Raw genomic sequence first — 26,244 nt, 5'->3', positions numbered from 1 at the left:
AGTATGGAGCTTTTGAGAGCTAATCACAGGATGGGTAGCATCTGATAAAGCATGTGAATGCCTCGCCTCAAACCATAACTCATGACACCACAGCACTATCTAACTTCCTCCTAATTTCACCATCTATTTCACCATATGCCTTAACTTCTCTCATACTCTCATGCTTCTCTCCTCCTGCTATCACCCCAAAACCCCATCCGCTTAGAGACTATCTCTGCTCCCAAACAGACAAAAAAACAGATAAAAATCGTCAAAAAATGACTCTGGTGCCTCCTCCACCCTCCCTCCCTACCTCCTCCCTCTAACCCCGACTAATTAATTTTGATCCAACATTGGCAGATTTTTATGCAACATATAAACGAATACCAGTATAATACAAAAATTCAGTGACTGTACAAAACTGTTTACAGTTATTCATCGACGCATATGATCTTCTATGAGTTTTATGTTGGTTTTCACACAGTTCACTAGCGCAGCAGCGCCACCTGCTGGGCGGGGTTCGATACTCGTCGTTCATTATCTGTCCCACTGATACCCAAAGTGACAGAATCACCGGATAGTATCAGTGCTGGGGTATCTTGGGTCATTTACAAGAAATTCATTAAATTTGAACTAAAGTCAGATTCTTAATTTCTTAGTTTGGGCATAGTTGATTAGTCTTATTTGGATACAAACCACAAAGGCAGAACTTTATCCTTAACTTTAACTCATTGTTAAACATACAATATATGAAAAAATAAATACAAATTAACAATATTATTAGTACTGTATCCTGTATATCCTTTGACCTATATTATCTTTTTACTATTGAACATCTACCTCACTGCACTTACACTTTATATTTTTGTGTTGATTTTTTTAAGGTACATGGAGGTTCAAACTTCCTGTGGCTTCCTTAGTATTTAAATCAGTTATCCATGACATGTCTTGTTTGAGCTGTATGACTGTTTTGGAGACTGCTGTTTGAGGTGTTAAATGATGTCACATTGTACTGCTACTGATACAAATGGAGGGGCCAGAGTATTCGAAACACTTTAGAGAAGCGAATGTAACAACAGCACTGAAGAGGTAAAAAAAGGTGAACATTATACCTGTGTGAAAAGTGTGCCTCCTGGTAGGATGCTGTACTTGCCCATTTAAAGTCAGTGTTCTTCATAAAGGGATTATAAATCTTTTTTTTTTTCAAAGGAACTGAAAGAAATCTCCGTCCCGGGTCATCCGTGGATCGGGTTTCCTCCGAGGCGTGGGCACCTATAAGCAGAGTTTTGTCTTTACCCTATAAGATTCAAAATTATTCAAAGTAACACTCAGGTATGCCGTTCAGCAGGTTAGTTACGACGTCGGGAGTAGCTTGGGAGAACAAGGAAACACAGACTGCTTCAGGTTGCCTTCCCAAACCAACTCAAAGGTTTATTCATCATACAACAGTTTATATAGAGGAAAAAGGTTCGTGTGTCAGCAGGTTCTCAGTTCAAACCGGTACAGACCAAATAAGGAAACGTCTTCCTGCCTCTGAGCAAAGAAGTATCCTTTGTTAGTTTATCAGTTCAGCTACAATTTATGATATCCCAGCAAAATACACTCCTAGACATAGAATACAGAGTTCTTTCATTAGTGAATTCTGAAACAAACCACCTGGCCTTTAACAAGCCTTTTTCTAAGAGATAAAGAAGGGAGGATGGGAGTAAGGGAGTGATCTCTGTGGTGTTTTCGACCTTGAGGTACCATCCTGTGATTCTTACACATTAATTCTTGGGTCACAGAGAAAGAGAAAAACAACTAGTAAATGGGCCTTATTGAGTAACAGTTTTCCTGTATAATATCACTATAAAACAATATCCTGTAAATGCTACCATGGTATCAAAATATCACAACAGAAACTTTGCAACAAATGAAAAAAAAAAATTCTTTACATTACTTCCTGACATCATTTTAATAATGAATAATAAAAACAGTTTAACAAAAATCAACAAATAATTCAAGATGTACAGAAATATGGAAACAGTTCATGTTACATGAGAAGATTTGATTTGACCGGAGAGGATGTTTTGCATGGAATCTTAATGGAATGGGTGGAATTTTTCCTGTGGGAAACAAAGCATCAGAAACCAGAATATATATTGCATGCCTTCTTCTGATGATAATATTTATTTTGAAAATACTGACATACGTACACAATGTCATGCATTCCATTTTATTTTCACTTTTCATGACATAGGGTTAGCGTTACTTAATTGTCAGAAAACATTGCACCCTGATATCTTGACTTCTTGAGTTCTTCAGGTGTGGCAACACCCATCTCCCTAACTCCCCCCTCCTGTTCCTCCTCTGTCCTGTCTGCTGTTTCTTCCTGTGTCCTCATGGGAAAAGCTGAGCTCTGCTCCCCTTTCTCTTCAACTCCTTCAGCTTCGTGCTCTTCCTTTCCCTTTGCTCCTTTTCTTTTCATCCTGCACAACACGAGGAAAGCTCCTTTGCATCTCTTCCTAAATGATGGGTCACAGGCAGCGTAGAGGAGAGGGTTCAGGCAGGAGTTGAGGTAGGCTAAACAGGTGACATATGGATGAGCAGCCAATAATATCTGATCTAAAGAGCAGGAGTATGGGACAAATCCAAACTCAAGCAGCAGGGACACAGTTTTATTGACATGGAGAGGCAGCCAGCACAGGAAGAATGCCATCACTAACGTGACAATGACCCTGAGGAGTCTGCGCTGCCGTCTACGGTCAGGACGAGGGCCCCGTCCGAAATGTCTGCTGAGTAGTTGGACCAGTGAGCAGTAGCAGACCAATAAGATGACAAAAGGAAGCAGGAAGCCAATAAGAGTTGATTTAATACTTAATGCAGCAGCCCACCACATCTCTGTCCTGTTTTTTTCTTCCTCTTCCAGCTCTGCTCCAGTCAGCATGGAGTAATCCATCTGGCAAGAAAGGAAAACAGACCTGGAATCAGCGGGTTCCAGCTGCCAGTCGTCCTCATATTCAGGGTCAAGCTCCACCTCCCGGACAGAGCGCAGCAGCAAACCGGGAAGTGCCAGTATACCCGCCAGCACCCACATCCCTCCAAGTATCCACAAAGCCTTGCTGGGGCAGCTCCTTGGTGCATGGTGGCTGGAGTGCCGGTGCCTAGTCAGAACCCAGTAGCGCTCCACACTTAGCATGCTCAGGCTGAACACGCTGGCATACATGTTCAGAGCTGTGAGGAAGCTGCTAATCTGGCAGAGAGGTTGCCCAAAAGGCCAGTGGTAGCCCATTGCTGTGTAGACGGCCCAAAGAGGAAGAGTCACAAGGAAACAAAGGTCAGCTAAAGCTAAACTGGCAATCAGAGAGTCAGTCAGCGAGTAAGAGGGACGGGAGATGGAGGGAGAGCAAGAGGATGAGGTGGAGGAATGGGAGGATGTTCTGTAGCTTTGCCTGGAGGAAAATCCACAGTTTGAACTTTGAAATTTGCCAGTGTTGTTAATGTGCTGCTGACTGCTTCTAAAAATGTTGCTGCAGCAGAACTGGCCATCTTCTGCTGGCTTTCGGTCCCTTCTCCTCCTCCCCTTCACTCGGTCCAGGTAGGCCCAAAGCACCAGGCTGTTGCCAGGACAACCAACCAGAAATGCTAGCAGGTAGACAGATGGGATGATGAAAAACGAGGGAGACCAGTCACTGTAGTCACAGAGAGGGGGGTTGGTAGGAGCAGGGGAGGCGAGATAAGCTGGTTCTGACATCACTCTGTATATACTTGGTTTTTTATCGAAAAGGTTTTGGCATTAAAATCCACTGGAGTTTTGAAATACTGTAGCCAAAACAGCATAATATCTAGATGTGAAGAGACAAGATTCCTGCACTGGAGGAATGGTTTTAGGTGAAGAGGTCCAAATTCCAGGAGTGGATAAGCCTCCAGTTCACATCTGTTGATTTTGATGGTCTGGAAATTCAGTGAAAGATACAAATAGATTTTAAAAACTTTAGCTACACTCATTTTTGGAATTATGTAAATTTATGTTTTTTCCATGCGCATGCTTCTCCCGAAAATAAATTAAGGATCATGAGGACCTCACTTTTTTCTATACAGCAATTTAAACACTTAGACAAACAATTTTAGGCAATTTTAACATAATTTAAAACTCATACAAGACAACAAACAGAATCAAGACTGCAACAGTGCACACTAAAACCTTAAGTAAGGAATTTCTAGGACCATGAGCACTTTCACTGTGATGACAAAACATGATTTAACTGAGTAAACATTTATAGCTTTCTGCTTTCACGTTCAATTCTGAAAGTGAATTCTGAAAATCTGCATAAAGCTCTCTCCAACTGGCGTGTTTTATAAATACATTTTTTATCTTGACTATGTGAAATAAGAGAGGATTTTGATGAAGGCGCTTACCTTATACTTGCTTTATTACCTTGGATAAAACCAATTCACAGGTGCTTACAACCATGGTACGATAGTTGTTATACAGAAATCAGCATCATCCCATCTTCTCCTGCTGAACTTCCAGTCTGGGTTTTCTTCTGTCTCTCTCTCTATCTCAGCTTCTGTAACAACTGAAGAAGGTGAGTGTTTCTCTTAAGTCTAAATATACACCAGTGTCGCCTAAACACACACACAAGTAAACTAAAACCCAGAACCCTCCTTTCTCCCATTCTCCAAACTAGACCACCCCAGCAGAAAGTAACAAGACCTGCAAGCATCAACCCCCCCAACACAAACATACTCACCTCCCAAGAGACACAATAACTCCACTCATCCTTCCCCCCACAAACTCGAGATACACAAACAGAGTCCTCCGTCTCCTATACTGCTCGTATTCTCCATGCAAAGACACAAACAGATCCAAATGCACCTATAGTACACAAATACGTGCAAACACAAGCACCCTCTTTGTTGTCGGGGGTCTCACATTTGCTCTCATGGTCAAATCCGCTTAGAGACTATCTCTGCTCCCAAACAGACAAAAAAACAGATAAAAATCGTCAAAAAATGACTTAGACATTTTAAAAAATCACAAAGAAAAAGGAAAACAGTATCATCAACAGCACCAAAGAATAAAACAGTGAAATGTCTCTCTTTAGGTCTCTCTTCCAAGTCGCTGTTAGAGATTGATCAACAAATACTCAACCTTACAGAAACCTATGTTTAAATGAATCAACACCCTCGAGTCATACTAACTATAAGAATCCTCGAAGCAGAGGCCAAGGGGGCAGTGTGGCAGCAATTTTCCACACCAGCTTATTAATTAACGAAGACCAAGACAGACTTTTAATTCATTTGAAAGCCTGATGCTTAGCCTTGTCCACCCCAGCTGTAAAACTCAAAACCAGTCTTACTTGTTATCATCTATCGTCCACCTGGGCCTTACACAGAGTTTCTGTCTGATTTCTCAGACTTTTTATCTGATTTAGTGCTCAGCTCAGATAAAATAATTATTGTGGGTGATTTTAACATCCATGTAGATGCTAAAAATGACAGCCTCAACATGGCATTTAATCTGTTATTAGCACAGTTGGAAATGGTGTGTCACAAATTTAGAGGATCATCATTTAGCCTGGAGAAATAGTTTGTTGCTTTATAAGAAAGCCCTCCACAAAGCCAGAACATCTTACTACTCATCACTGATTGAAGAAAATAAGAACAACCCCAGGTTTCTCTTCAGCACTGTAGCCAGGCTGACAAAAAGTCAGAGCACTGTTGAGCCAACAATTCCTTCAACGCTAACTAGTAATGACTTCATGAATTTCTTTACAAATAAAATTCTTATCATTAGAGGAAAAATGACTCAAAATCATTCACAGATGTAACATTATGTAACTGTTACTTAAAAAAACAAACATCTTTGCTGTTTATAATTATAGGCCAATCTCCAACCTTCTTTCATATCAAAAATCCTTGAAAGAGTAGTTGTCAAACAGCTAACAGATCATCTGCAGAGGAATGGCTTATTTGAAGAGTTTCAGTCAGGTTTCAGAGCTCAGCACAGCACAGAAACAGCTTTAGTGAAGGTTACAAATGATCTTCTTATGGCCTCTGACAGTGGACTCATCTCTGTGCTTGTCCTGCTAGACCTCAGTGCAGCGTTGATACTGTCGACCATAATATCTGATTAGAGGATTAGAGCACGCTGTAGGTATTACAGGTACTGCACTGCAGTGGTTTGAATCATATCTATCCAACAGATTCCACTTTGTTCATGTAAAAGAGTTCCACAGGGTTCAGTGCTAGGACCAATTCTGTTTACATTATACATGCTTCCCTCCATCAGAAGGCATAGCATACATTTTCAGTGCTATGCAGATGAAACCCATCTTTCTATGACGCCAGATAACACACACCAATTAGTTACACTGCAGGAATTTCTTTCAGGAATTTCAAGGACTAGAAAGTGAGAGGATATTTGTCCTTTATTAGCTTCCCTTCACTGGCTTCTTGTTAATGAATTTAATTCAAAATCCTGCTCCTCACATACAAGGTCTTGAATAATCAGGCCCCATCTTATCTTAATGACCTTGTAGTACCATATCACCCTATTAGAGCACTTCACTCTCGCCTGCAGGCCTACTTGTTGTTCCTAGAGTATTTAAAAGTAGAATGGGAGGCAGAGCCTTCAGTTTTCAGGCCCCTCTTCTGTGGAACCAGCTTCCAGTTTGGATTGAGACAGACACTATCTCTACTTTTAAGATTAGGCTTCAAAACTTTCCTTTTTGCTAAAGCATATATATATAGGGGTGCAACGATACACAAAATTCACGGTTCGGTTCGATACTTTGGTGTCACGGTTCGATATTTTTTCGATACAAAAAATGTTCATGCCTTTTTAATTTGTCATTTATTAAAATTATAAATATATATTTTAACTCAAAAGTACAGTTTTTAAATTTAATGTTGCTGAAACAAAAGTAATTTAAAAAATAAATCTGATTGAGGAATCACTCATCTTTGGAAAAGAGAGTTTATTACAGAGAAATGGCTCTTTCCAAAATAAAAGCTATACTATACGCTTCTTCTGGGCTATATTCTCAGCAGCATATTGTAGCGGGTCAGGGCTGTTCGGGGTTCTGTTTGTACAGTTATGTTTTGTTTATGTTGCCATAGTGACGGGTGACGCCCTCTCGCTGCGACGGTGTGTCCTTCCGGGGTCAGAGGGCGCCCTGTGTGTTGTTGTTGTTGTTGCTGTGCGGTTGCCGCGCTGAGCAGTTAGCTAGCGGCAGTGTTCTTCTGCAGATGTCAATAAACGGCTGTGCTCCCTGGCTAGCTCACGGGAAGCAAGACCAAACGACACCTCCGTCTCCTCTTGTCTGAGCTCGCCACATTGGTGTCAGAAGTGGGATGATGGTGGCACCCCATGTTCTGACCCGAGTGACTTTTCCCCCGCCGGTCGTGACCGGCCGGTGCGCCAAAAGAAGGCACCTGGACATTTGCAGGACTTTGTGTGGGGTAATGGGGTCGTCGGGGACGACTGACCCCTTAGGTGGGGGCTATGTAGCGGGTCAGGGCTGTTCGGGGTTCTGTTTGTACAGTTATGTTTTGTTTATGTTGCCATAGTGACGGGTGACGCCCTCTCGCTGCGACGGTGTGTCCTTCCGGGGTCAGAGGGCGCCCTGTGTGTTGTTGTTGTTGTGCTGTGCGGTTGCCGCGCTGAGCAGTTAGCTAGCGGCAGTGTTCTTCTGCAGATGTCAATAAACGGCTGTGCTAGCTCACGGGAAGCAAGACCAAACGACACCTCCGTCTCCTCCTTGTCTGAGCTCGCCACAATATTAAACATATCAGGTCCCCATAAGGAGAATCATGTGCTAACGGCTGTCTAAATGACTCGGGTAAAGTTTGTAGCATGCATGCTTGTTGTTTTTGTCTGCTTCCACTTGTCTTTGCACTAGGATGATGTCGGGTAAATGTGCAGTCATATTCGTTGTGTTCCCACTAGTGCTGTCAGCGTTAATCTCGTTGAAATGACGTTAACGCCACAACACGGCAAATCTCCGTTAACGAGCTACCCCTGATCCCCTGTGGGGCTAGACGGCCAACACGTTAACGAGCTAACTGCGCTAACACACTAGTTCCCACCCATGTAATTGAGCATTGCGTGGCACATCCAACATACTGTTTTACTTTAGTCCATGACGCGCTTACCTTCAGGGTCATACGTCACATGAAAACCAAAATAATTCCAAACGCCAGATCTGAATGAGGGTGGGGGAGGTTCAATTTGCCATGTTGCAAGGAGAGCTTAACTTCTGTCTCGCTAGCTTGCCCTGCGCTCTTCCTTCTGACGATGCTGTCTGTGTTGAGCGCTCAGTGGATCTGCGCTGACAGTGCAGCCTAGGCGGAGTAGTCGAACGCAGATTCACTGAGCGCTCAACACAGACAGTCAGAAGGAAAGTTACAAATTTTGTATTTTTCGATACATATGCATACCGAACCGAAAGCACTGTATCGAACGGTTCAATATCGATACGAGTGTGGTTGCACCCCTATAAAGTATATAGAGAGCTGGATCAGGTGACCTTGACCCTCCCTTAGTTATGCTACAATATGTGTAGGCTGCTAGGGGATACCCATGAGTATTTCTTCAGTCACCTTTCTCACTCACTATGTGTTAATAGACCTCTCTGCATTGAATAATTACTTGTTATTAATCTCTGGCTCACTTCCACAGCATGTCTTTTTCCTGTCTTCTTCCCTTCACCCCAACTGGTGGTGGCATATGGCCGCCCCTCCCTGAGCCTGGTTCTGCGGGAGGTTTCTTCCTGTTAAAAGGGATGTTTTCCTTCTTACTGTCACCAAAGTGTTTGCTCATAGGGGGTCATATGATTGTTGGGTTTTTCTCTGTATGTGTTATTGTAGGGTTTACCTTACAATATAAAGCACCTTGAAGTGACTCTTGTTGTGATTTGATGCTGTATAAATAAAATAAAATTGAATTGAATACACAATCATTACAACTGTATTTAGTTAGACTATCTACACTACTTCTTCTTAGTTTCATTCTCCTTTTGGGAATAGCAAAAGTGATTCAATTTGCAGCATAATATTGGGTCCATACGTTTTTAGACAATGCCATGATTTTTGATCATTTTGCCTCTATGCTCCATCACAGTCTATTTTAAATCAATCAATATGTGATTGAAATTCAGACTTTCAACTTCAATCCAAGGGATTTTAGAATAAAACATGTCTGTTTAATTAATTTATTATGGATTACAGTCATTTTTATGTATATAGTTTCATAAATTTTCAGGGTTCAGAATGGATTGGACAAACGTGGACATTACTGTAAAGTAACAGACACAGCTGAACATGACCTTGTTTCTCTCTTTTCACTCTCCCAAAAGTGAAAATAGTGAAGCTTGAGATTACACTGATAGGGTCTCCCTCTTCTGGTCACATCAGCAAGTTATTGTTTGACTCATATACTTTGGGCTCTTTATCAATCTGCTGCTGGTCAAAGCATCCACAGTTGAGATGACCACCTGCTGTCATATGCCAACTGCCAGGATCTGCCTGAAATATCATTCATTCAGTCTCATTCACTGATATAATTCATGGAGTTAATATCGGCTTGTCTGTTTTATGTTATAATACTGTATCATGTGTGACCTCCTGTGTGAAAAAACGAGTAAAGAGACCAGACGCTGAATAAAATGAATAGACAGTCACAAACAAATAGAGTAGCAGACAGAAAGAGGATTTTATTTTTATATTCAAATTAAATGGCCATAATGTGGTTTCTTTTGTGTGTAGTTCACATTTAATGGTACAGTTTAAAATCCAAATGTCAGAGCAATTAGCAGCGAGTACTTTTCCCAAAATGTAGAAATGCTCTTCTAAGGCTGTAGAACTAGTGCAAACTGAGGTGCAGAGAAGTGCTGTAGTTAAGGTGTACGAGAAAATGTAAAACAGCTGGTCTAATCTCTGTCCTGAACAAAAGGCCTACAGAGGCAGGTGTAGTTTTAATTTATAAGGAGCATGGGTTTGCCAGAGATAATGTGAAGATGAACAAACATTTTGATTGTTTTACACACTAATGGAAATGTAATAAATTTTTTTAAGACAAATGTGGTGCACCATTAGGAGGCAGGCAGTTGTCATAGAATATCTGGAAAGAGCTGTCAACATAAGTTACTCTCTTCAGGAAATCCTCCAGCTGCTGCACCGTCATCTCTATAACTTTATTATTTTCTCTGTCGTTGAGCCCACGAGATGCAAACGCAGGGAACTTGGAGCGCTCGGAGTACGGAGCATTGTGGTCATAATCAGGGCAACAGTAGGCTGACCACAGGTAGGTAGGGATGCCCACACGGTTGATGTTGTGACGGCGGATTGTGTGGCCCGACGTGGTGACCCCGGTGACCACATAGGCGGTGCCCCTGCAGTAGTTGTTGAGCCTCCTGCGGATAGTGTTCTCGTGTTGTTTCCATGGACCAATGTTGAACTCACGAGCCTGAGGAACCACATTTGTCAACGTGTAGGTGGCTGCTTTGTCGTCAGGGTCGGCCTGGTGCTCGTCTGGATTGAGCTGACCGCGTTCGTAGATCACAGTGTCGGAGTAGTCCTCAAGCACAGCCTGAGCATCCTCAAAACTCCCGTGCACATTTTCTGAAGGCAGCTGCTGCATGTCTCTGGGGCCGGACACTGAGGAGAGCTATTAACATGGTCATGTTAAAATTGTAAAAAAAACAGGATATTTAGATTTCTTATATATTTATATTATTTATTACCAGCAACAACACTAAATGTGTCATCTGCATTTTATTTAAAGGGTGTGCATTCTGAAAATGGGCTTCACTGATCATTTACAAAAAGATTATTAAAAGGCTGAGATGCTGCTAGTAAAAAGTGTTAGTTCAACTATGTTTATTTTAATATATTTTAACATACATAACCTATACATTTGCACTGATCACAGTGAATTAGCAAAAACAGAACATTCAGGTTGTAATTTTTTGCAGCAACAGCATTTTACTTGATAAAAAAGAACTTTTGACCTTCTGGTAACCTCACAGCAGTGGTAGTAGTGCATTTATTGATAAAACTGGAGTTTCAATTTTCAAACTTTGTGACAAGCACCTAGTGGCAAAAAGTGAAATGATAAGTTGTATTTAAACTGTGGTGAATTACTATTCGTCCATAAGCTCTCATACATATCTGTATCTCAACATATTTGTCATGAATGATATCACGTCATATTGAGAGAGAAAAAATGGCATTGGATTGATTATATTGTACAATAGGCATAAAGAGACTTGCAATACAGGTCATTATTGTATATATAACCCTGTTCTGTTGACTACAGCCTATTTACCAGTGCATGAGAATATCAGCAGATATTAGACACACACACACAGACACACACAGAAACAAAATACAGAAACACCACCACTTTTTGGCAGATGGTCAGAACACATTTGAAGGCTCAGACAGCAAAGCTAGCAACCCTGCCTACCTGCGGCTCATACATCCAAGGCACGTCCACTTTCTTGGAGCCGTCTGAGCGCTTGAAGGTGTAGGCAGAATAAATAGGGATGTGGTTGAAGGTGTCGTAGAGGGTTACAAATCGTGGCTTACCCCCATAGAACTGGCAAATCTTTTTAAACGACTGCTCTTGAAGCCCTCGAAGCAGCGTCCCCATATACAAAAATTGCTTACACTCGGATGAAAGGCTTTCCTGCACCTCGCCTCCTACCATCACGACAATCAGAAGACAGATGAAAGCTTGATCTGTTCTGTAGACAGACATGATGAAACATCTATTTCTCCACAGTGCATTTAATCCCCATGAAAGACTCTACCGCTGTGTGCTTTTTGCCTGTCTTGTGGCTCTTTCCATATCAGGCATATTATGCAAATCCTTATCTTGTTCTCCTTTCAGCAGGCAAACGATCCACTACCATGTTTAAAAAGGTACCAATTAACAGGCACAGCAAAGCCGAAAGAACATTTTTCAAGTGGAAGACTTGTAGGCATCCTAAACATGTGGTTAGATTTACAAGGATTCTCTATGAAATAAAGGGAGAAATATAGTTTTAAGAAATTGATGACAGTGGTCTGAAATTCAGGCTCATATGCAGCTCTATGCATGAATTTAGGTGAAATGTGAAAAGTGGCATTGCACTTTATTGCACACTTACACGCCTTTTGTAGACTAATGAGTAACTGTTGTAAAAAAAAAAAAAACAGTGAAAAAATGGAAAAACAAGTATTTACGCTCTGTATCTGGGTAAAATTCTACTTAATCCTACTAAAGTAAAAAAAAACATTTTTATCATCAATATCTAATAATACTCTTTATGTGGGGTCATAATTGTTATATTATTGATTAATTAGAGTCTTTATTGCTTTAATTTTGCAGCTGAAGATGATTGTGTTTATATACTGCTGGACAGCTTTATGACAATACAACATATTTCAGTTATTAGTTTTATTTTTTATGCTGTATTGCATTGAGGGGCATGATAAAATACAAGAATTATACTGACATTTTAGCAAAAATACAAGTAGGTAGACTGAATAAAATCTGAAAACAGATGCAAACTGACCTCTGAGATCAGCACACAACAGCCTACAGTTTTCTTTTCTTTTTACTTGTATTTACTCTGCCTTTCCTTTCTTCTCAGCAGTAAAGTTTTGTGTGCATGTGTGTGCTTGTGTGTGTGTTTGCTTGTGTCTGTGTGCATGTGTGTGCTTGTGTGTGTGTGTGTGTTATAAGAGAAAAGACTGACTGGAATGTTTTTTTGTTTTTTTTTAGAAACATCTGTTCCCATAGCTACAGGTTAGTGGCAGAATGACCTCTGTGGAAACACGCACTTCCTGTTTATTATCCTAACATCTTCACTATTTACACTGTAATTCCACGCTGACCCCATTCGCCATTATCCCTCCCTCCTTACAATATGTAGGTTTAGACAGGACATTTCCAACTACCTCTTAAAGATAGTCTTTTATCATCTTATAAATTGGAATGATTTTATTATTAAGTCCTAATAATTTATTATTGCATTTCGTAAGCATAACAACTAACAGTGTGAGTCATTGTTTACCATATTCATTATTAGGAAGAAAGTCCAAAAGAGAAAATGCACTTTAAGGATGAGCAGAATGAAGATAAATAAGTCCATAAAACGAATACATTTCTTGGACTAAACTGACTTTGTTACTTCGATCAAAGTGTCTTACTCCTTTGAATATAACTGATAATGCTGTTTGTACAGCTGAAATTGAGAAAGGATCTCAGAATCCATGCTGAGCATGATTTTAATGGACTTTTTAGCAGCTTCCATAAGACATGAGACAACACAGCTGTGGGTTTGGATGTACTTTCACATGGAAATTCTTATTTCTGTCCCAGTTTACACTGGGTAGGGATCAATGGCTTGAAGGCCTTTTCATTGTATTCATGAAGGCTGCCTCTATTCTGATATTGTAGTCTGACTATGAATGTGAGGGCTGTTATTTGCTCTCAGTGTGGGTAGCCGCATTTGACCACTGAGAGCAAATGTGAGACCCCCGACAACAAAGAGGGTGCTTGTGTTTGCACGTATTTGTGTACTATAGGTGCATTTGGATCTGTTTGTGTCTTTGCATGGAGAATACGAGCAGTATAGGAGACGGAGGACTCTGTTTGTGTATCTCGAGTTTGTGGGGGGAAGGATGAGTGGAGTTATTGTGTCTCTTGGGAGGTGAGTATGTTTGTGTTGGGGGGGTTGATGCTTGCAGGTCTTGTTACTTCCTGCTGGGGTGGTCTAGTTTGGAGAATGGGAGAAAGGAGGGTTCTGGGTTTTAGTTTACTTGTGTGTGTGTTTAGGCGACACTGGTGTATATTTAGACTTAAGAGAAACACTCACCTTCTTCAGTTGTTACAGAAGCTGAGATAGAGAGAGAGACAGAAGAAAACCCAGACTGGAAGTTCAGCAGGAGAAGATGGGATGATGCTGATTTCTGTATAACAACTATCGTACCATGGTTGTAAGCACCTGTGAATTGGTTTTATCCAAGGTAATAAAGCAAGTATAAGGTAAGCGCCTTCATCAAAATCCTCTCTTATTTCACATAGTCAAGATAAAAAATGTATTTATAAAACACGCCAGTTGGAGAGAGCTTTATGCAGATTTTCAGAATTCACTTTCAGAATTGAACGTGAAAGCAGAAAGCTATAAATGTTTACTCAGTTAAATCATGTTTTGTCATCACAGTGAAAGTGCTCATGGTCCTAGAAATTCCTTACTTAAGGTTTTAGTGTGCACTGTTGCAGTCTTGATTCTGTTTGTTGTCTTGTATGAGTTTTAAATTATGTTAAAATTGCCTAAAATTGTTTGTCTAAGTGTTTAAATTGCTGTATAGAAAAAAGTGAGGTCCTCATGATCCTTAATATATTTTCGGGAGAAGCATGCGCATGGAAAAAACATAAATTTACATAATTCCAAAAATGAGTGTAGCTAAAGTTTTTAAAATCTATTTGTATCTTTCACTGAATTTCCAGACCATCAAAATCAACAGATGTGAACTGGAGGCTTATCCACTCCTGGAATTTGGACCTCTTCACCTAAAACCATTCCTCCAGTGCAGGAATCTTGTCTCTTCACATCTAGATATTATGCTGTTTTGGCTACAGTATTTCAAAACTCCAGTGGATTTTAATGCCAAAACCTTTTCGATAAAAAACCAAGTATATACAGAGTGATGTCAGAACCAGCTTATCTCGCCTCCCCTGCTCCTACCAACCCCCCTCTCTGTGACTACAGTGACTGGTCTCCCTCGTTTTTCATCATCCCATCTGTCTACCTGCTAGCATTTCTGGTTGGTTGTCCTGGCAACAGCCTGGTGCTTTGGGCCTACCTGGACCGAGTGAAGGGGAGGAGGAGAAGGGACCGAAAGCCAGCAGAAGATGGCCAGTTCTGCTGCAGCAACATTTTTAGAAGCAGTCAGCAGCACATTAACAACACTGGCAAATTTCAAAGTTCAAACTGTGGATTTTCCTCCAGGCAAAGCTACAGAACATCCTCCCATTCCTCCACCTCATCCTCTTGCTCTCCCTCCATCTCCCGTCCCTCTTACTCGCTGACTGACTCTCTGATTGCCAGTTTAGCTTTAGCTGACCTTTGTTTCCTTGTGACTCTTCCTCTTTGGGCCGTCTACACAGCAATGGGCTACCACTGGCCTTTTGGGCAACCTCTCTGCCAGATTAGCAGCTTCCTCACAGCTCTGAACATGTATGCCAGCGTGTTCAGCCTGAGCATGCTAAGTGTGGAGCGCTACTGGGTTCTGACTAGGCACCGGCACTCCAGCCACCATGCACCAAGGAGCTGCCCCAGCAAGGCTTTGTGGATACTTGGAGGGATGTGGGTGCTGGCGGGTATACTGGCACTTCCCGGTTTGCTGCTGCGCTCTGTCCGGGAGGTGGAGCTTGACCCTGAATATGAGGACGACTGGCAGCTGGAACCCGCTGATTCCAGGTCTGTTTTCCTTTCTTGCCAGATGGATTACTCCATGCTGACTGGAGCAGAGCTGGAAGAGGAAGAAAAAAACAGGACAGAGATGTGGTGGGCTGCTGCATTAAGTATTAAATCAACTCTTATTGGCTTCCTGCTTCCTTTTGTCATCTTATTGGTCTGCTACTGCTCACTGGTCCAACTACTCAGCAGACATTTCGGACGGGGCCCTCGTCCTGACCGTAGACGGCAGCGCAGACTCCTCAGGGTCATTGTCACGTTAGTGATGGCATTCTTCCTGTGCTGGCTGCCTCTCCATGTCAATAAAACTGTGTCCCTGCTGCTTGAGTTTGGATTTGTCCCATACTCCTGCTCTTTAGATCAGATATTATTGGCTGCTCATCCATATGTCACCTGTTTAGCCTACCTCAACTCCTGCCTGAACCCTCTCCTCTACGCTGCCTGTGACCCATCATTTAGGAAGAGATGCAAAGGAGCTTTCCTCGTGTTGTGCAGGATGAAAAGAAAAGGAGCAAAGGGAAAGGAAGAGCACGAAGCTGAAGGAGTTGAAGAGAAAGGGGAGCAGAGCTCAGCTTTTCCCATGAGGACACAGGAAGAAACAGCAGACAGGACAGAGGAGGAACAGGAGGGGGGAGTTAGGGAGATGGGTGTTGCCACACCTGAAGAACTCAAGAAGTCAAGATATCAGGGTGCAATGTTTTCTGACAATTAAGTAACGCTAACCCTATGTCATGAAAAGTGAAAATAAAATGGAATGCATGACATTGTGTACGTATGTCAGTATTTTCAAAATAAATATTATCATCAGAAGAAGGCATGCAATATATATTCTGGTTTCTGATGCTTTGTTTCCCACAGGAAAAATTCCACCCATTCCATTAAGATTCCATGCAAAACATCCTCTCCGGTCAAATCAAATCTTCTCATGTAACATGAACTGTTTCCATATTTCTGTACATCTTGAATTATTTGTTGATTTTTGTTAAACTGTTTTTATTATTCATTATTAAAATGATGTCAGGAAGTAATGTAAAGAATTTTTTTTTTTCATTTGTTGCAAAGTTTCTGTTGTGATATTTTGATACCATGGTAGCATTTACAGGATATTGTTTTATAGTGATATTATACAGGAAAACTGTTACTCAATAAGGCCCATTTACTAGTTGTTTTTCTCTTTCTCTGTGACCCAAGAATTAATGTGTAAGAATCACAGGATGGTACCTCAAGGTCGAAAATACCACAGAGATCACTCCCTTACTCCCATCCTCCCTTCTTTATCTCTTAGAAAAAGGCTTGTTAAAGGCCAGGTGGTTTGTTTCAGAATTCACTAATGAAAGAACTCTGTGTTCTATGTCTAGGAGTGTATTTCGCTGGGATAATCATAAATTGTAGCTGAACTGATAAACTATACAAAGGATACTTCTTTGCTCAGAGGGCAGGAAGATGCTTCCTTATTTGGTCTGTACCGGTTTGAACTGAGAATCTGCTGACACACGAACCTTTTTCCTCTATATAAACTGTTGTATGATGAATAAACCTTTGAGTTGGTTTGGGAAGGCAACCTGAAGCAGTCTGTGTTTCCTTGTTCTCCCAAGCTACTCCCGACGTTGTAACTAACCTGCTGAACGGCATACCTGAGTGTTACTTTGAATAATTTTGAATCTTATAGGGTAAAGACAAAACTCTGCTTTTGTCTTTACCCTCCGTGCCCACACCTCGGAGGAAACCCGATCCACGGATGACCCGGGACGGAGATTTCTTTCAGTTTCCTTTGAAAAAAAAAAAGATTTATAATCCCTTTATGAAGAACACTGACTTTAAATGGGCAAGTACAGCATCCTACCAGGAGGCACACTTTTCACACAGGTATAATGTTCACCTTTTTTTACCTCTTCAGTGCTGTTGTTACATTCGCTTCTCTAAAGTGTTTCGAATACTCTGGCCCCTCCATTTGTATCAGTAGCAGTACAATGTGACATCATTTAACACCTCAAACAGCAGTCTCCAAAACAGTCATACAGCTCAAACAAGACATGTCATGGATAACTGATTTAAATACTAAGGAAGCCACAGGAAGTTTGAACCTCCATGTACCTTAAAAAAATCAACACAAAAATATAAAGTGTAAGTGCAGTGAGGTAGATGTTCAATAGTAAAAAGATAATATAGGTCAAAGGATATACAGGATACAGTACTAATAATATTGTTAATTTGTATTTATTTTTTCATATATTGTATGTTTAACAATGAGTTAAAGTTAAGGATAAAGTTCTGCCTTTGTGGTTTGTATCCAAATAAGACTAATCAACTATGCCCAAACTAAGAAATTAAGAATCTGACTTTAGTTCAAATTTAATGAATTTCTTGTAAATGACCCAAGATACCCCAGCACTGATACTATCCGGTGATTCTGTCACTTTGGGTATCAGTGGGACAGATGATGAACGACGAGTATCGAACCCCGCCCAGCAGGTGGCGCTGCTGCGCTAGTGAACTGTGTGAAAACCAACATAAAACTCATAGAAGATCATATGCGTCGATGAATAACTGTAAACAGTTTTGTACAGTCACTGAATTTTGGTATTATACTGGTATTCGTTTATATGTTGCATAAAAATCTGCCAATGTTGGATCAAAATTAATTAGTCGGCGGTTCATTTTAAACTTACTTCGTGTCCTTTTGGAAACTGTCTGCAGAAACGTCGCTACTCTCATAGTGAGGGTCGCAGTTACTTACCTATTCTTACCCGAGGAATAACGAAGATGGGAACAGCGCTGATTTATGATGACGAGATGACCAAGTACAAACTGCTCTGGGTTGAGTGAGTAGTAAATCCATGTTTACGTTTATAAAGCTTACGTGGCTAAAAAGAAAAATTTTCAAATGTCTTTTCTGCAAATGTCTGTAGCTTAACATGCCTAAAGTATATCAAGGAGTAAATATTTCATACTGTAATTTCACTGAACGGGTAACTTCATCAAATTATTAGTTTTCTCCCATTACTAAACACTGGCTAAAATGTGTGATCTGTCAGAAGTCATGGGAACCTAAGTTGTTCCTTGTTGCTGGCACGGTTAGTTAGAGAAGACACCCGTTTTGGTTATTACGGTTGCACTTTGTTCGGTCACGTTTAGTCAGGTCGGGGATTTCAGTGTACACCCACCCGGCCCGCTATAGCTGCTACACCACCTGTTTAAAAACGTTGCGAAATAGTTTTTGTTTTCTTTTGGACTAATTGAGGTCTACGTATGGTTTAACTTTCACAGTTAAAAATGAGTAAATGCAATTGTGATATTTATTATGTTTGTGACTCTTAGATGCCAAAATGTGCCGAAAATACTCTAAAGTTTAAGACTCATGCTTTTATTTTGGAAAGACAACGAGCTTTGACCGCCAGCTTTTGTCTATTTGCAGTTCTACTGCTGAAATAAATGTCTTTGTCTGAACCGTGCCGTGTTGCTGGGTTTATTCTCTTTGTTTTTGGCTGCTCTCTTTAGGGGTCGCCACATCTCCCCCAATTTCACCCTATCCTAGCATCCTCCTCTGATATACCAACCCTTTACATGTCCTCCTTCACTACATCTATGAACATCTGAATTAACAGCTTCAGCTCTGTCATCATCAAAGGCAGGTCTCACTACCATCTTGTAAACCTTCCCTTTCACTCTTGCTGCAATTCTTTTGCCACAAATCACCCCTGACATTCATCTGCACCCTCTCCACCTGTGTGCACTCTCTTCTTCACCTCTCTCCTGCCCAGTCTGTTGCTTTGGTTATCTCCTTTACAAAGTCATATTTAGCAAAATGCTGTTTTCCATATCTAACTTCTACAGAGTTCATTTGGCATGTCTCACTGTGTCTTTTATATATTTCTTGTTTTTATATAAGAGCTGAAAGAAATCGAATAGTAAAATGGATCAGTGTCATGTTCATTTTCTAATTAACAAATATTCATTAAGTGTGTAATGTTTTCCTGCAGTCCAGCTTGTAAGATTGAGGTGCCTGAGCGTCTGACTGTGAGTCATGAGACTTTGGTCAGGACTGGCCTGGCTGATCGCTGCGTCTCCGTACCTGTCCGTGAGGCCACGGACGCAGAAATTCTTCTGGCTCACAGGTCATCTTATCTAACTCCTGTCATGAAGGTATGATATAGTTTAGATATTTGTTTCAGTTCACTGAGCTGTGTTTACTTTGCTCCTCTCAACAGTGAGGAATACCTGGAGGCGGTGAAGAAGACTCCTTACATGAGTCTGGAGGACCTTATGGAGTTCACTCGTCAGTACGGTGATGTCTACTTCCACCCAGTAAGTCTCCCACTTAACAGCCGCTTAACAGGAACAGAAAATCTGTATCTGACATCCTCTTCTGTATGTCATTTACCATCCTAGAACATCTACCACTGTGCCAAGCTTGCTGCTGGTGCTGCGCTGCAGCTGGTAGACAGTGTTATGACAGGGAAGGTGAGGAATGGCATGGCTTTAGTCAGGTGAGGCTGAGATACAGCAGTTCTGATATGCACTCATGGCTTGTTCAGTATTAGTGCCTTTGTTTTGTCCATTATTGATGAGTTAATAGGAATGTAAATATCAGGTTAAAAGTCTTTACATTAAAATTCATATTTTTACTAGTTTGTTAGTGATTAACTTTTTAGTAGTTAATGGGCAAAGTGGGCAACAACAAGTGTAAAATCTTCTTTTTTTACATAACTGCTTCTTTTTTATTATTAATAGACCACCAGGACACCACAGTATGCGCAGTGCTGCTAATGGATTCTGTGTGTTCAACAATGTGGCTATAGCGGCTCAATATGCTAAGCAGAAATATGGAGTCCAAAGGTAATGTGACTTTTAGTCTTTATGCTTATTCTGGTAATCATTAAGGATTTTAACGATCCACAAATCCACAGCTGTATGTATTCACCTCAGATTTTGTCTTCAGGGTGTTGATAGTTGACTGGGATATACATCACGGTCAGGGGGTGCAGTATTGCTTTGAGGATGATCCCAGGTGAGTCTTTGATAAAGGAGAAGCAGATGTTGTCTGCTTGCGTTTCAAATTCTGCTCACTGTGTTTGTTGTTTTCCTTTTCACAGCGTGCTCTACTTCTCTTGGCACCGCTATGAGCATCAGAAATTCTGGCCTCATCTGAGAGATTCTGACTACGACATTGTTGGCAAAGAGAAAGGGGCAGGATTCAATATAAATGTACCATGGAACAAGGTCAGAAATACTGCACACTTATGGTTTCATTATGGGGTTTTTTTCTATTTGCTTCTTGCTTTATCTTAAGCCTAGTTCACAGTGTCACATAATGCCACCACCAGTGAGGTTATGTTTGTGGTAGTGTGTACATGCATGCTATTTGCTTTCCTGATTGTGTGTGTACAAGCTGTATGTGTGTTTTATTCTTTTACTGAAAAGACCTCATCATGCTATTTCAGGTGGGCATGGAAAATGGTGACTATCTGTCAGTCTTCTGTCACGTTCTTCTGCCAGTTGCATATGAGGTGAGCCATTCCAAAAATTACCTTTTTCCTACCTAAAGGCAGGTGATCTATAAAATGTTTGGTTTAAGCATACAACTGTTTTTGATAGTTTTGCCCAGACTTAGTCTTGGTGTGTGCGGGATTTGACTCAGCCATCGGTGACCCAGAGGTATGACATATTTATTAATGTCATTATCTAATTACATGCATGCACTATAAACCTCTGCATCCACTCGCTTACTGTTATACTTACATTTAGGGTGAGATGTGTGCCACTCCAGATGTCTTTGCCCATCTGACTCACCTGCTGATGAACCTAGCAGGAGGAAAACTGTGTGCTGTGCTGGAGGTCAGGCCGCCCAGCCTATACAGCTAAAACATGGAAACAAGAAAACAGCCTGTTAATGTTCTGTTGTCTGGGAACTTGTGTTTTTGTGTTTTCCAGGGGGGATACAACTTGACTTCCCTCGTCCAATCTGTGTGTCAGACAGTCCAGACATTGCTTGGAGATCCTGTGCCGAGACCTGCAAGCCTCAAAAGTCCCTGTATAAGGTGTGCATCACAATCAGTCAAATTTGTGTCTCAAAGTTTGTGTGTTTTATAACTGCAGCAATTTAATTCTTCTTTTTCAGTGCACTTGAATCTCTTCAGTGTGTCCGATCAGCTCATAAGGCCTACTGGTCGTGCCTCAAACACGCAGGTAACCATAACAGAGCCTTTAAGGGACCTGAGGCTGCAGGAGTCTGATAACCTCATTTCTTTCTAACTTGTTTCCATCCTCAGTCAAACGGAGTGATGTAGCATCACTTAGCTGAGGGTTTGCTAGCTGTATTTCACGTTTACGTCCGTTTGAACTTCTCATCACTATAAAAGACATGGTCTCAAAACAGTTACTCCCTTCTTCAGCTGATCTGCCCGCCTCCACCATCAGCACCAAACGGATTAAATTAGGAGAAGGAGAAGAAACGACAGAGAAGGGAGAAGAAGAAGAAAAGGTCACGGAGGAAAAGGTGTGGCCTGAACCTCCAAAACGCGTCACTCCTCCAGTATGTGCTGCTTTAGTGCTCCCTGATGACGTGGCTTGCCCGGAGGGATGCGAACGCTTCAGCTTCTCAGAGGATCTTGACCCACTCTTAGCCAGCAAGTTAAGGTATGGATAAGTGGGTTGTTGTGGCTCATTTCAGTTCATGGTTTTCACCGTAACTGGGTTTGAAATCTTTTTTTTTCTCTAAAACAAGGGAGAGTTTCCTCAGAGACGCAGATGACAGTACTGCTTTTATAACCGTCTCCAGTTTTATAGCCCTGACAGAGAAAATGGAGAAGAATGAGGTAAAGCCATAATGTTGTTTGTTTCTTTTATGTGAGTGCTATTATGATATCATGTCTTGTAAATGCAGTTTGTGCTTTGCTGAGCTGCCTACATGATATAATTTTAATTCCCGGCTCTCAGATCTGCAGTGGCCTTGCACTGGTGCCTGACGTCACCAAGGCGATGACAAGCATTGTCCAGCACGTTACAACTGTTCTCAGCAACCGGTATAACAACCTCGACTTAATCAAATCTTACACCTTCTGCTCTTTTTAAATATCAGCTAGAGATTAAAAATGATTAGAAATATTCTTACAGGAAACACACACATACAAAGAATATGCTTGGTCACTTTGCAAAGGAAATGCAGTCTAAACTATTGTAGCTCAGATTTGCACCTACAGCAAATTTAGAATCACCACTTAACCTAAATCCATGCATATCTGGGAGTTATTTGGAACTAATATTTTTATGTACTTTTTGGTGAAATAATCTAAATAAAATATCATTATCTTTCTCGTGTTGTGAACAAGTGAAGTCATTTTATTTATACAGACAGATTTTAGGACGTAACTGCAAAATTAGTAAAAAATATCACTTGGAAGTGAAGATACTTGCAAAGCACAACTATGGCACAACTACAGAGGTGCAAGTTAACATGATAAATATAGCCTACTAAATATACCGCTGGAGTGCGCTTGTATATTGAAGTTTTATTAGCAAGATTGCAATCTGCTTTGTTAAAACTTGTCTTTATATATGCAGCGTTTTGGTCGTCTGTGTGGGTGACGGGAATGTCCCAAGCCATATTACAGAAGACAGGCGAGTATCATTTATGCTCTCTGTTTTAGTCTTAGTAAAACCAAACTATAAGGCACAATTGATGCAATAAAACACACTATTTGTCCATAACGGCGAGGACATCATGCTGAAAAAATCTTTCTGTTTTCAGGGAAACACTTGTGGTGCAGATGGGCAGTGCACAGACTGAGGAACAGAGCTGCAAATATTACATTCGTGTGTGTCTGAAGAAGGTACTGCTGCTTGCTTTGTAATCACATTTAATATTTGCCAGAAATATACACTCACACATCTCGCTAGTCAGCATTAGCTCCCTTTCCTTTAAAACTGCATCATTAAATATTCAGAGTTTCTGAATTATTACACAGTTGCTAAGGATTTCTGGACAGAAACCTTTATGATACAGCTCTTAAAGGCGACTGAGATGTATTTTTCTGCATAGACAATTTGAGTAGGTGTTTTTTTTTTTTTTTGCTTTTGTTTTTTAAATGTGTTTAAATGCATTTGTTTGTTCACCCACAGGGCTGCAGTGACACGTCAGGGTTCACACAGGCTGTGTTTGGCCTCCTCCTGCCCCTTGGGTATGAATATGACCCCGGTCTTGTTGTGTTGGTTCGAATGCCAGATAGTGGAGTCAGTGACAGTTTGTGGCAACAACTAATTGGCCTACTGCAGAGCTTTGCACTTGGACATACACTGGTGGTACTGCAGGTAAGAGTGCTGGGGAAGATTTCATAAAGGCACACTAGATGTCTTCAACAATGTAGAGCTGCCAGGCAGGAGCTCTGGAGATATATGGTTGGATGGATGTAGTGAAGGAGTCTTTGATGAAGGTAGTGGAGGATATACAAAGTGTTGGTGTGACAAAAGAGGATGCTAGGGATAGGGTGATATGGAGGCAGACGATCTACTCTGACAATCCCTAAAGGGAGCAGCTGAAAGAAGAAGAGAGTAGATGTCCTCTAATTTTGCTATATTGTGAAACCTTAAGAAGCATTTTAAGAGGAGTTGGCAGCATGTTTGCATACTTAGTGTTCGGTATTAATTCATTTACTTCTTAATTTCAGGAGGAGGAGAAGGCGCTTATCGGACTCACAGCATCCTCCCTCCTCGGTAACCCAGCCGCCTCTCTGAAGCAACTTCAAGCCCCGCTAACAGAAGACACGGAGGCCATAGAGAAGCTGAGACACAGGCTGCAGGCAGACTGGAAATTCCTTCAGACCACAGGTGAGTGCAGCAGCATCACATTTGAAATCAACATAAATATCCACAGATCTTAGAATAACTGCTACTGTATTAACGGGACTTTCTGTCTTCTAAAAACAGCACCACAAACTCAAAGAAGTGATGAACACTGAGGATGGAGGGTGTCATGGACTTTTTGATACTTTATTTTTGGTAAATTATGACAGCAGTTGTCCTGCTGCTTAGAAATTATGCATGTGTTATAATATTCATTCAAGCAATATCACAATCAACGCAAGCTTTTGCCGTCTCATAAAAAAAAATCTATTCAATGACTTAAACAGTGTTTAAGTTATTTGGTAAGCTGGATTTACCTGTACTGTTGTATCAGCGTATGAGCGTTATCAGCCTTGTTGACTAAACAAAAATGATGACGTTTACAGATCTCCGGCTGACATTTATCTCTTTTGTCACAACAGTTTTCTGCTGGTTACATTTGGATTTTTTGAATTTTCATTTCTTTTAACAGGAAGTTCCACTTGGATCAAAATCAGTTTCACAGGAGACCTAGCCAAGTGCAAAGAGCTAATAAATTTTACAGCAATATAAAAAATATTTAAGCAATCACTGATCAAAATAGTTATACTTTCTTTTTTTTTGTGCCATTCACATGATTGAATAGTTGACTGATTTTTGCTGTAAATTGAAATGTTGTGTCTTGTATAGCACACGTCATGTAATTTAACATGAAGTTTTCATAAGCAACTTTGATATTCTCTGTAATAAATGTTACATTTGTAAAAGAAAAAAATGGCTGCCAAATAGTTTTTTTGCTTTTGTACTTTTTCGCCCCAAGGTATCAGTATTGTGGTTTGAACATCGGCATTGTATTGCTATCTTTCCTCACAGAGGTGTTGTTGACCACCAGGGAAGCTGTTTGAGTAGGCTTGCATGCTCACTCTCAACCTTTGAGGGCACATTTAACAGTTTTTAGAGCCTTTCAGTCTTCATTCATTCAAGTAAGGAGACCTCTTTTCTGCTGGTCTATATGTGTCGGCCCTGCAGTCCACTGGTGACAGGTCCAGGGTGTAGCCCTCTTTTGCTGGGTGACAGCTGGGAAAGACGTCAGTCTCCTCATGATCCAGAGTTAGATACAAACAGATGGGAAAGCTGATAGATAAATCACACTAACTATACAGTTCAAAGGTTTGGCATTGATCATAGAAAGGCAGATCTTATATATTGTATTTTAATGTAATTTTTCACCACATTTTACAAGCATAAATCTAGAATCTAACTTTTTATATTTACTTTAAGGTTATGTGTCTCCCCGTTCCTTTTTTCCTGTTGTAACAGCTGTGAAAGGTGATGTTTTAGGTGATGTTCTGAAATGATCTCTGCATATCTTTGAATTCAGAGATCACCACAATTCTTTGTAAGCCATGTTTCTTGTGAGACTCACAACAGAAGACTTTTGAGCCTCTCATCATGTGAGATAGAAATGGGTGAGTCATCTGATCACCTAAACTGGAAGTTAATTCAGTACAGTTTAATTAATGGGTCACATACATCCCAGTTTGATCTCAAGTGTGCCAGACCAGTAATACCATGTATAAAAAACAAACAAAAGCCTCGTTTAATTTCTTGTTTCCTTTATTTCAATTTGAGCCGTAGCCAAGATTTTAAAACTGAAACCACAGGTGATCCATTTCCAGCTTCCACTGGCTCTGCTGTCATTACATTGTGTCTCACAGTTTAGCTGCAACTAAACAGTGGTACTTATTATTTTCATGAACAGTGATGTGTAAATCTGGAAACAGTTTTAGGTTTCCAATTTTCACTCCTGTGCAATGATACGATTACCACAAAATGAATAATTCGTTATATTGAGATAAAGAGTAATTAGAGGTAAAAAGAGTAATTTATTGGTTAACTCCAACGGCTTGGTACGGACGTTTTTTGGGGGGAGGCTATCTATTGTGCCCCCCTCAAACCCATGGGATGACGCACACGTTGCTTCCCAATCCGA

The 26,244-nt window shown here is 40.8% G+C and overlaps 4 protein-coding genes across 5 annotated transcripts; 2 read left to right on the top strand and 2 right to left on the bottom strand.

Moving 5' to 3' along the window:
• Positions 1 to 1,916: 1,916 nt before the first annotated feature.
• LOC121814939 (apelin receptor A-like) lies at positions 1,917 to 3,983 on the bottom strand. The gene has a single exon (XM_042223197.1). The coding sequence runs from the start codon at positions 3,710 to 3,712 to the stop codon at positions 2,231 to 2,233; it is 1,482 nt and encodes a 493-aa protein (XP_042079131.1). The 5' UTR covers positions 3,713 to 3,983; the 3' UTR covers positions 1,917 to 2,230.
• A 5,657-nt stretch (positions 3,984 to 9,640) lies between these two features.
• LOC102311680 (endonuclease domain-containing 1 protein) lies at positions 9,641 to 12,577 on the bottom strand. The gene is made up of 2 exons (XM_005927803.3): positions 11,432 to 12,577; positions 9,641 to 10,630 (listed from the first exon to the last, which is right to left on the bottom strand). Exons 1-2 carry the CDS (start codon positions 11,723 to 11,725, stop codon positions 10,034 to 10,036), a joined length of 891 nt encoding a protein of 296 aa, XP_005927865.1. The 5' UTR covers positions 11,726 to 12,577; the 3' UTR covers positions 9,641 to 10,033.
• An 889-nt stretch (positions 12,578 to 13,466) lies between these two features.
• Positions 13,467 to 16,460, top strand: aplnr2 (apelin receptor 2). Its single transcript, XM_005927804.3, has 2 exons — positions 13,467 to 13,664; positions 13,839 to 16,460. Exon 2 carries the CDS (start codon positions 14,665 to 14,667, stop codon positions 16,144 to 16,146), a length of 1,482 nt encoding a protein of 493 aa, XP_005927866.1. The 5' UTR covers positions 13,467 to 13,664; positions 13,839 to 14,664; the 3' UTR covers positions 16,147 to 16,460.
• A 27-nt stretch (positions 16,461 to 16,487) lies between these two features.
• hdac10 (histone deacetylase 10) lies at positions 16,488 to 26,188 on the top strand. 2 transcript variants are annotated; one of them, XM_014335321.2, is made up of 21 exons: positions 16,488 to 17,300; positions 18,132 to 18,256; positions 19,415 to 19,549; positions 19,643 to 19,739; positions 19,824 to 19,921; positions 20,166 to 20,270; positions 20,374 to 20,442; positions 20,528 to 20,654; positions 20,876 to 20,941; positions 21,030 to 21,089; positions 21,180 to 21,269; positions 21,366 to 21,472; positions 21,553 to 21,620; positions 21,827 to 22,070; positions 22,159 to 22,249; positions 22,371 to 22,456; positions 22,995 to 23,051; positions 23,182 to 23,263; positions 23,553 to 23,741; positions 24,098 to 24,257; positions 24,357 to 26,188. In XM_014335321.2, exons 1-21 carry the CDS (start codon positions 17,256 to 17,258, stop codon positions 24,386 to 24,388), a joined length of 2,133 nt encoding a protein of 710 aa, XP_014190807.1. In that variant the 5' UTR covers positions 16,488 to 17,255; the 3' UTR covers positions 24,389 to 26,188. The 2 variants fall into 2 exon arrangements, with proteins under 2 accessions (XP_014190807.1, XP_042079104.1); XM_042223170.1 differs by lacking the exon at positions 16,488 to 17,300 and adding an exon at positions 17,951 to 18,014.
• The last annotated feature ends 56 nt before the right edge of the window (positions 26,189 to 26,244 follow it).

Source organism: Haplochromis burtoni, unplaced genomic scaffold (assembly GCF_018398535.1).
Source record: "Haplochromis burtoni strain Fernald_Lab_line unplaced genomic scaffold, NCSU_Asbu1 Contig_104, whole genome shotgun sequence".
Taxonomy (NCBI): Eukaryota; Metazoa; Chordata; class Actinopteri; order Cichliformes; family Cichlidae; genus Haplochromis; species Haplochromis burtoni.
This window is presented reverse-complemented; position numbering and strand designations above follow the sequence as displayed.

What these genes read in the sequence shown, in the direction of transcription:
- hdac10 (XM_014335321.2), top strand. Translation starts at nt 17,256, where the DNA reads ATGGGCAAGTACAGCATCCTACCAGGAGGCACACTTTTCACACAG. An exon ending in AATGGCATGGCTTTAGTCAG is followed by an intron (nt 19,922 to 20,165) that starts GTGAGGCTGAGA and finishes TATTATTAATAG; the next exon opens with ACCACCAGGACACCACAGTA. An exon ending in AACTGTGTGCTGTGCTGGAG is followed by an intron (nt 21,270 to 21,365) that starts GTCAGGCCGCCC and finishes TGTGTTTTCCAG; the next exon opens with GGGGGATACAACTTGACTTC.
- LOC102311680 (XM_005927803.3), bottom strand. Translation starts at nt 11,725, where the DNA reads ATGTCTGTCTACAGAACAGATCAAGCTTTCATCTGTCTTCTGATTGTC. An exon ending in CTTGGATGTATGAGCCGCAG is followed by an intron (nt 10,631 to 11,431) that starts GTAGGCAGGGTT and finishes CCATGTTAATAG; the next exon opens with CTCTCCTCAGTGTCCGGCCC.
- aplnr2 (XM_005927804.3), top strand. Translation starts at nt 14,665, where the DNA reads ATGTCAGAACCAGCTTATCTCGCCTCCCCTGCTCCTACCAACCCCCCT.
- LOC121814939 (XM_042223197.1), bottom strand. Translation starts at nt 3,712, where the DNA reads ATGTCAGAACCAGCTTATCTCGCCTCCCCTGCTCCTACCAACCCCCCT.